At 40.4% G+C, this 10,355-nt stretch overlaps 1 protein-coding gene across 11 annotated transcripts in view; it reads right to left on the bottom strand.

Moving 5' to 3' along the window:
- Positions 1-1,735: 1,735 nt before the first annotated feature.
- Positions 1,736-10,355, bottom strand: part of PPP4R1 (protein phosphatase 4 regulatory subunit 1) — a 35,516-nt gene continuing 26,896 nt past the window's right edge. For all 11 annotated transcript variants that reach the window (XM_083622566.1, XM_083622569.1, XM_083622562.1 and 8 more), the window contains 9 exons: positions 9,805-9,980; positions 9,534-9,632; positions 8,525-8,710; positions 6,486-6,647; positions 6,064-6,164; positions 5,056-5,176; positions 4,827-4,961; positions 4,222-4,363; positions 1,736-2,829 (listed from right to left, as the gene is read on the bottom strand). In XM_083622566.1, coding sequence (XP_083478692.1) covers positions 2,666-2,829; positions 4,222-4,363; positions 4,827-4,961; positions 5,056-5,176; positions 6,064-6,164; positions 6,486-6,647; positions 8,525-8,710; positions 9,534-9,632; positions 9,805-9,980 — 1,286 coding nt within the window. In that variant the 3' untranslated portion in view covers positions 1,736-2,665. The remainder of the gene's footprint in view (positions 2,830-4,221; positions 4,364-4,826; positions 4,962-5,055; positions 5,177-6,063; positions 6,165-6,485; positions 6,648-8,524; positions 8,711-9,533; positions 9,633-9,804; positions 9,981-10,355) is intronic.

The raw sequence follows: 10,355 nt of genomic DNA, 5'->3' as shown, positions 1-10,355 counted from the left end.
GGAGTGGTGTTACCAAGTAGTGCAGACAGTACTGAGCTCAACAGTTCAGTGATCTGATTCCATGCAAGGCAGCTTCTAGGTCGATATCCACTGCAAGCTGTAACTATCTCAAGCACTTGTTGCTGTCCAAATGTGACTTGTACAGGCACATGTAAGGCTTTTGGGGAAATGGGGAAGTGTTGTGTAATAGAGACTCTGCAACTGGGAACACCCACAGACAGCATTTGCAGTCTCTTGAGATGGGAGCAAATTCAATAAGGCTTGCTTTTGAATAGATGTGCATACATTTGCACCGTTAATTTGCAGCCAGCATTGTTGTTGCTTCATGATAGCTAAAGTAAATATTAAGCAGCTGTCTGTGTGGTAACACAGTACAAAAAAAATCTGGCAAGTTTGACATGTTATGATCAAAACGAGTATGTTTTTCCACTAGACGGCAGGTGATGGGAAAGAACAAGCTGAAAGAAAAAGATTAGTCAACCACATGAATATGAAGAACTGGTTGAATTAATCACTGTACATTTATTCTAACACTTTTATGAAAGCAAGGGCAGGTTTAAACATTTTTTTAAAAGGCTGCATGAACTCAGAAATGGGTATGCTTTTTTCCAGATTGTGGTGCTTTCTAATAGATAATATGGGGTGCACCAAGTGGTCAGATGCTGCAACATTGTTAAGTTAAGCAGCTATAGACCCTTGGATGAGAAACCACTGAAACTGTAAAAAGCAGGGCATGAATACAACCATTACAAAAAAGCCCAAAATGTAGCTCAAGGAATAAAGGAGCCTATAGTTCTAAAAAAGATAAAAAAGAGCACTTCAATACAGAAACATACCAGCATTAGACACACTGAAAAAAACAATACAAAAACAAGTCAAAGGAAGGTCATAGGGGCAGCATCATGGCTCACTGTGAACATTCTCCAGGAGACTGCATGAGATTTAGGACACTGTCTGAACTGGAACACCCTATGCCACATGGTTACAACCCAGCCTTCCTACTCCATCAGAGCATTAGTGTGCCATACTACTTTCAGGCAGCCTAGTTTTCTAATACTGATTATCAGGCCAGGATCTGGCCATGAATACTTGGTCTCTACAGATTTACAAAGTATGTTTTAGTTCAAACAAGTTCAACACATTTCTTTGAAAGCGCAGCTTCTCAGAGCTTCCAAATAACTAACACCATGGTTTTATCTGAACATCACAAGTTGAGGTAGTAGCGTATGCATATAAGTTCATGTATACATAGACAGACACATATATATGTGAAAGAACCAATATCACTAAACATAGTATATCGTAGTAGGGAGCTGCTACTACTACTATATGAAAAGAAATGAGGCAGAACCAGCATTCGTTATGCATTTCTAACCCCATGATTTTAACAGCCACTTTGCCCATCGATAACTAGCCACCATGAACATGTGCAGCTTTTGTCAGTCCCCCGTCCCCCGCATTATGACTCTTGAACCAAGCTTTCAGCCTGGGGACATACATACACAATACCAGTTACACACATTTCTTCAGAGTAGGACATCCACCTGTCCTTGGGTAACACACACACACACACACACACACACACACACACACACACACAATCGCCATGAGAAGTTAAACACACAATTTTAGACCCACATACCACCATCAGAACAGGAAAAGGAGAGACTTGATAAAAGCATTCCCTATTTGCAAGCTTTTATACGGTATTAAGAGAAGGAGATTTCATTCACTCTTATTAATAAATTTTCTTTTTATTTGGACAAGGAGAGAACATTTTATCACAACAGTTTGAAATAGCATGATTAAAGACTGCAGCCCTCCCAAGAGTGGTCACAGATATGTACAGTATATGAAGAGCCGATCATGATCTAGTTAAAAATACCTGATGTGAAGTACATGTGCTAACAGGTTTCCTTCAGGTCATGACCAGCATGAAAAACACATTAGGACACAGGTACTCAGTGGAGTTTTCTGCTAATGAGTACAGCAATATGCTGTGTTTAAAGGTTTACAATCAAATTCTTGTTAGTGTTAGCACTGAGCCCTTAAGGGGAGAAAACAAACACCAAATCTCTACTTTTCCCTCTTTTACACACATCAAAACTATTCACACTTAAGGAGGTGCCCAGCTGCATACAAATTAAGTCTTTTCAAGGATAAAAACTTTTAATAGCTAATACTGGAGGTGTCTCTTGCTTCTTGGTACAAATCTGCCTTTATAGGGTATGAGAATTTCAGCTATCAGTTCCTAAGAGGGGGAAAGCTTGTTACATTAACTCCTCAGGAGAAAACAAATGCCGGTTTCTGGAAATCACATCCCTTCTACACTGAAAATGCTCAGCCAATTCAAGTTTCACATATTCAGGAAGACAGAAGATTTAAGGCTCTGGTGGCAAATACAATCCTCTGAGCAAAGTTGTTCTAAAGTCAAGATTCAACAGGTAATGTTTATTTTTATTTTTCCTTGACTCTTAAAATCCTTGGTCTCAGGTTTAGATAACATCCAACTGAAGTTAAAAGTCTGGCAAGAAATTCCTTCCTCCATGGGAAAAAAAGAGGTTTCAGTCATCCATTTTAGGAGCACTTGAGGATTGCCCTGCGATTTTGTAATGTTTTTGGTTTGTTTTTTAATTAAAATTATAGCAACATTCAGGGGCTACTTTTAGTAAGTTGAAGAGGCTGTGCTCATGGCATCATCTGCAATTTTGGTACTGGCAGGGTGGATGCTTGCAAAGTATTTTACGTCATTATCATTATCCATTTGGAGGGCCACAATTGTCTGCTCCACTGCTTCTTGGTGAGCACTGACACATGTTAAAAAATATTCTGTATGGAGAAAAAGCAAGAGAATCTTTTTTTATAAAGGAAAAGGTAGCATCACAAAAGATATGCTTCTTATAAAACCCCAAATTAGGATGCAAAGTCAATGCTCTTTTTTTTTTGCTGCCAGTTCAGAACATTTATACAAAATGCATACAAAGACTAACATTTTAAATCATTTATATATATTATAATTTGGCATAAACAAACAAACAAAGGACCATGCTTATCATGACTGGGTTGCAGAAAGTATACAGCACAGGCTCCCACATTCTTCTGGCTCAATTTTAAGGTGTTAGTTATAATCAACATTCACTGAGAAATCATCTGTGCTGCATAAGGTTGAGCAGGGAAAAGTCACTGATCCTTAAAGCACTGTACTGGATGCCTGTGACCTACTGTGTACAGCTTAGAACCCAAGTACTTAAAGGAATGCCTGTCCCTTACCTACTGACCTTTGTTTTGAGATCAGGAGGGGAGACTCTGCTCTTGATCCCACCAATGGGCATGGTCCTTGATAATGTGGCACAACACAGGGCAATGCCCCAATGGTGGAATTCTTTCCCTGGGGAATGGCGGTTGTCCCCTGTGCTGCTAACGCCATACTTCTTCACCCAAGCTTCAATACCCTGGACCTAGCAGTGTTACCAATGTGTTTGTTGTCTCGTGCTGTTGTTTTGGTTTTGTAGTTTTTATACGTTTTAACTATGGTGCATAAATGGCTGCAAAGGTGTAGAATGCAAGCAGAATAAATAATACTACCAGCACCTCTTTACGTTTTTCAGCCATGTCTGAAGTGAAAACTCCAATTGGATATGATTCCTCTATGGGTAGCTGACCTGGCCTGCCCCAGCAACTTTTCTGGTCCTCTAGGATTGGATCAGTCTTGGTGTCAGTGGCAAAAAGGAAGGGGAGAACAGAGACTGTGCTGAAGTGAACAAAGCCCAGCACCCTGATAGGAATGCAAATCATGCAGCGAGGCGGCCATAACCCCCGTTCTCAGCTAATGTAGACCCTGAAGTACTGGCCAAGGCCGAATGCAACTCTTAGGCCAAAAAAGTTAGCCACTCCTGCTCTAGAAGATGCACAGAATCTTAAAGAGTTTTTCCATGTGAGGAGCAACCTTTCTTGGAGGCTTCCTGTGTTAGAATTTCCATTTCTGCTTCCAGTCTGGTACCTAGGAAATTCCCACAACCTCCTAGATGTTAACTTTTTTTCATCCCTTGTTACAAGTATTTCAAACATCAGGAACCAGTCCAGAACAAAAGATGTGCTTGAGGAAAAAACAATGGCATGAGAGTACATTTACTAGCTAATACTACACTGTAAGGATGCACACAGGAAATGTGTGATTTCTACAGAGCAGGAAATGCAGCAAGAGTACTTGAGTCCACAAACCTTTCTCTAGAAGCGTTTGCCTTAATGTTTTTGCAAGTAGGACTCGAACGTTTGGAACTCTATCTGAGGCCAAGAGCAGTAAATGGGGCAATAGATGCTCAGCAAACTGATCCATTGGTAGGCAGTCATCTTCTATGATAGTCTGAAAAGAAGATAAAGTAACTGTTTTAGACTTCCCCGAAAAGCAGGAGCAAAGCCTCTAAAATAGCAATAAAATATATTTTATAGGGTCATTTTGAAGCTCTCTTCTTTTTGCTTTCTTGGATTTGGGGCTGCTCCCCACCCATCCCCCTTCTCCACTGATACACAAAGCTAGCCATCCACATGGAAAGCTTCAAGGAGACATATTTTTGGATAACACACATTAAATTAGGACAAGAGAATGATAACCATCGTTAGGCTCAACCTCCAAAAGCTCTTTATCTTTTTGTAAGGAGCGGAGTTCACAAATACTATCCAGTTAGCTACACTTGCTAACTTCCTATTGTACCCATGATCAAACTCTGGAATCCAGAAATAATTCAGTGTTGAAAATGGAAAAACTTGTAACTATGTAGCAGTGACTTACATGTCAAGAAAATAAGAAAAATTCATGAATCTCTTACCTGGCAAATAAAGGCGAACGTTTGCCTGCCAGACCACTTTTGGCACCTGCAGAACGTTTCAACCAGTTCATTCATGAGATCGACCACAAATGTTGGCGGTGGAGCACTATACAGCTTCTTTACCATTTCACTAACCTAGAAAATATGCAAAGAACCCAATACATGGATTACCTGCTAAAATGGTTACTAAGTCAAATTCCATTTTTAACGTTTACATTATAGTTCATACCAGTTTGAAGGAAATCCAACGAACAGAGGAAACCTTGTCTGCACAAAGACTGAGAGCAATAGGTCGTAGGTAATCGTATATGTCTCTGGCACTATACAGATCTAGAAGCAAGATCAGCTGCCTACAAAAATAAAATAAACAAAGGACTTAAAATTGCTAAGCAATCATGAAAATGAAGCTATGTGCTGCAAGCAAAGGTGAAGATTCCAAGAAGAAGAAGAAGAAGAAGAAGAAGACCCCGCTTTATCACTACCCTAAGGAGTCTGAAAGCGGCTAATCTCCCTTCCCCTCCTCCCCTACAACACCACACTCTGTGAGGGGAGTGAGGCTGAGACACTTCAGAGAGAAGTGTGACTAGCCCAAGGTCACCCAGCAGCTGCACGTGGAGGAGCGGGGAATCGAACCCAGTTCACCAGATTACGAGTCCACTGCTCTTAACCACTACACCACACTGGCTCTACACACCACACTGGCATAGAAGTGCAGAGATGTGGGTTCCAGCCTGATTGAGTAGTCTCTCTGAAGAAAAGCTACAGTGCAGGAGGAACTCCCGGTATCTTACCACCTGCTCTAATGGCCACCAATTGCTGCTGGAGTGTTCATTCATTATAAGGCACCTCAGCAGCCTCTTTCTGGAGCTGAAATGGAGCATGCCCTTGTGCTGCTGATGGGGTGGAGAGGTTTGGTTCTGCTCTTTCTTAGATCTAAAAGATCCACACACTACAATTACAAGCATGCTTATTCAGCAATAAATTCCAATGAGTTGAATTTTCTTGGGACTAAGTCCCACTGAACACAAAAAAATTACTTTTTACTTAACTATACATAGACCCTAAGTTTCAGCCTCTCATCTGGCAAGTGGAATAAAAAACAAGCAGCTAGTGGGTCTTTCCACTAGTGGGTCTTCTCAGAACCTAAACTGTGCCCAAACAGAAGTGGTATTGTAATTCTATATTAATAATAATCAGGTCTAGCATTTAGACAGCATAGTTTACTACTAAAACTTACTCAGCAAGTTCTGCTCGGAAACGCCAGTTCCTGCTGTTATCGGTGACTAAGAATTCCTGAAGCTGGTACAGATATTCCCGCCTTTTATCAGGGTGAAGAAGCTGGAAAAATAAAGATGAATGTTTTCAGAACCATACAAATTATAGTTGATTGTAGTTTATCAAATTATAGTTGAATATAATCTATCAAAAAATGAGGCTATTCCAGAATTTCTATGAAATATCCTGGAACAAGACAGTAATGCAATATACAATGTGAATGATGGCAGAAATTAAACACATCTTCGGTTTCATCACATGATACCCATCAAGTTTTACTAAAAACTAAAAGTTTATAAATTTAATTATCTGTCACCACAGAAGTATGCATACAGGGAGGAGGAAAAGGGATGATTATTTTGTATGCATAAAAGGAGTATGTACCTTCAGAAAATCATGCAGATGCTTAAGCACACCAATTCTGACTTCATCAAGGTCCTTCAAGAAGCCATTGAAGACTGGAACCAGATCACCAGCTGTAAGCTGGTCTCCAAGAATGACTGCAAGTTCATGTATAGAAAATGCCAACGTTCTTCGAACTTTCCACTAAGAGGAAACAATGCACAAGGCCAACTTGTTAGCAAATCATACAACTTATTCAATGTTAGGGTTAGATTTGTTGCACAGCCAAGAGTACAGCTTGATTTGAAGGCTGGAACAAGACAAAAAGGAAACGTGGTTGCTTCCATGCATCTCTTCTTTCCTCTGGTGAAGTCTAGTAACATAAAACCCATGTTGGACATCATGGTGCACTGGCAAGTCTACCCTGGCCTAACAAAATTTTCAATGCAATTAAATCACATTATGCATTTTTATTCATTGGATATTACTGGAAACAGAGGAGATGTGGGGCTGTTTTCAGCAAAAAGCCAAGCATCTCTCATATCTGGTTCTGCTACCATGTTACAATTAATCAGTTAACTTACAATCAGTTAACATATTAATGCAGTTACTATTTACTGCTGAGAAAGGGGCTGGAGACAAACTTTTTATTTGAGTGATAATATATAGAGATTTATATGCCACTTAATCAAAAAAAACCACAGCTCTAAGCAGTTTATACAAAATAGAAATTATTTGGATCAGCTTTCCTAAACAAAAAATATGTTAAGCATGTTCTCATTCCATTCAATCCCTTATTATAACTTTTTTTTGGGGGGGGGGGGTAACAGGAGAAAACAAAAGATGTCCTAACTTCCTCTACCAGTTCCCCAGAAGACCTTTTGTGTTCCTGCAAACCCAGCAGAGGAGGAACCTTTTCAAAATTCTAACACCACAGCCAAAGGATCAGGCATCCCTTGCATAGGTGTCTGAAGTACAATCCTAGGCTCTCTTCACCACTGCGAAACAACACACAATTGTGCTCATAATTCTATTTTACTGATTTGCCTGGAATTTTAGACATAATAAGATTACTCCCATACAGCTGGTAAACTCTGGCCTTGTATGAATGCTATCGCAAACTCTTGGGATAAATGTTGGCACAGAGCAAAGTTCTTTTCTAATCCTTCCTTTGAATTATTTTATGAGTTTAGCAGATTCATTGCACTGAATTCAAAAAGGAAAAATGCTGGGGGGTTTCAGAAATTATATTAGAGCAAGCGGTTCCTACAGCAAATCTATTAGTTGATCAGTGTAAATGGAGAAAAGAAATCCAACAGGTTACTTATGGTTTACAGAGCAATCTTACAGCAAGATCTGTCGGAATGAGTAGGTTAGGATTCAGCAGATCTCTGGCTGAACTGGGAGGTTCCCAGTACAGCCAGGCTACACTGCTTAACTCCTTCCTCTTCACCTCAGCCAGAGATCTGCCAGATTGTACTCCCCATTCTAGCCCAGATGGAGCCCAGTTGGCTGAGCCAAGCCTACTAGATCTTAAACCAGCATAAGCCCTGGAAAAGGCGTGTGACAGGGGCTGGATCCTAAGCCTGATCATCTTGGTCATGTAATCTGGCAACCCGGTGTAAATTAAGCCAGTAAACAGGATGGTGTAACTCAAATACTATTTTAAAGGCTTACTTTCCCTTTGTCAGCCTTAAGCTGACTTAGCCAGCAACAGCCTTGCTGCTGAATGGAGTTTGGATCTGGAGTAATTTTATGCCAGCTTAATTTACACTGGTTTGCTTTACACTAGCCTACTATGTATAGGATTCCTCCCCTGGAAAGAAAAATATGATAAAGACATGTGCAAACTCTCCTTCCAGGACACAAGTAGTTACCACCCCTTCCCCTCAGATATCCCTATTCTCAGGAAAAACATCAAGAATGCTATAGTAATGAGAAGTGGCCCAACATTTCTGCTTTCCCATTACATTAAGAACCTCAGACTCGTTTCTGGAAGACTAGAGAAGCCAAAGCATACAATTTCAAATTGCACATTGTATCTAAGTACTTTCAGGTCTTATAAAGAGCTATAACATTACCTGCATGTCAGAGGCTAACGTCTCATAAGTATCTTTCAGACAGTGCCAGTTCTGTCTGCCTAAGGTAAGTGCCACACCTGGAAGGCTGTAGGCACAGTGCTTTGCAATCTCTGTATCAACAGTCTGAGCTCGAGAGGGATCAGTCATGGATAAATACTGGTCCAGCAAGGCCTGAGGTACAATGTCCTAAAACACAAAGCATATGAATTTAAGCATATATTCTGAAAAAACTACATCGCCATAAAAAATAATTAATTAAAAATGTTAAGACTGCAGGGAAAGAGAATGAAAAAGAAAATTCAAGTACTATTTCTTAGGTTACATAATTCTTCTAATAACCAACTTGTTACAAGTATAAATGGGAACTTTTTAAGGAGAGCAGGAGCGAAGTTGCTCACCTTTCAACAGAGCTGATGGAGGGGCCCTGCAGTCCCATCTCCCTCCCTCTCCTGCAGTCCAATAGGACGCCTGCTGATGACAGTTGAGGGAGAAGCCACAAAATGAGGATGGGAGTCATGTGCAGCCCCCATGGGTCAAGGCTGCCACATGTGCCCTAGGTCCTGAGAGTACAGAGTACAAGGGAAACGGTGACTCAGGGCAACGGGATTAGCTACCACCTTGCTGACTATATGGGCTATGATGTTTCTGTTTTGCTTACAGGTGCCTGAAGCCATTAAGGCAAAAGGGAAACAGAAAAGCTTGTACATAGTACAAGCCATCTCTCTCACACACTCACTAGAGTGTGCAGTTACTGTAATAGAAATTCTTGCTGACTGCATGTACAGGTCAGATTTGCAACTGATGATGCTCTCAAGGGGACAACAGTAGTCTGAGTGAGGAGGCTCAGGTTTCAATTTTAAATTTCGAAGTTCAGAATTCTTTAAAAAAGAGGGAGAAACTTACAGTGCACAATTTAAGCAAAGTAAAAATTATACTTACAGGTGTCAGATCATATATTACATGTAAAATTACTTTTAAGTTGTACAAGGAGAAAACTCTTTAAAAATACCTGAATTTTAGATTTTTTTTCTTCTTCAGGGCTGAAACTACTATTAGTGCTAAAGTCGGAATCATTGTGAATATAACGCAGAGCAGATTCTACAATGTCCTGTGGTGGAAAGTTAAAAACAACAACTTACAATGCAGGCATACTCTGCAGCACTATCCAATGCATATTTACTCAAAAGTAAATCCAAAGCATATGAAAATGAAGTTACTTGTTTTCTGACATTAACTGACAGGTGCTCAAGTGATAAAATTCATAGCAGCCAAATATTTACCTCAGCAGTATCATTGATTAAAGGCACTGGGTCATCCTGAATGGATGTAAAGCTCAGGTGATCTTTGATGCTCAGCTCATTCTGAGAATCCACTGACTTGCCAATGCCTGCTGTCGTTTCCTCCTGGGGGTCCAGGCTTGAGGCTCGAAGGGCAGCAGAGAGCACCTCCACTTGTGCTGTGCATGTAAGGAAGGGGGCAAGCAGGTCAAAAACTTGTTCTACACCCATTACACAAACATTTCAGTGGTGTAGTAGTACTTCCCCCACACCCTGCTTCATATTCCATTAACACAGCAGTTGAGAACCTCCACTGATGGAAGCAGAGCCTTTACAGAAATGCCCTGTTGCTATGGAATGATCTTGCTGCTAACGTGTAAAGTCTTTAAATGGTTTCAGAAAGAATTACAACACACTTCTGGTTAAGGATGGAATAAATCTGTTAGGTAAACTTTGGGAATACGCAGACTCTGGTTTTATGCTGCATTTTTATTGCTTTTAGTATTTTACCCTGATGATGGCATGTAATCTGCTTTGTAAGCTGTTCCGAGCTT

Source organism: Podarcis filfolensis, assembly GCF_964270895.1.
Source record: "Podarcis filfolensis genome assembly, chromosome: 7".
NCBI lineage: Eukaryota > Metazoa > Chordata > Lepidosauria > Squamata > Lacertidae > Podarcis > Podarcis filfolensis.
Note: the sequence above shows the minus strand (reverse complement) of the source record. Positions and strands in the feature narration are given on the sequence as shown.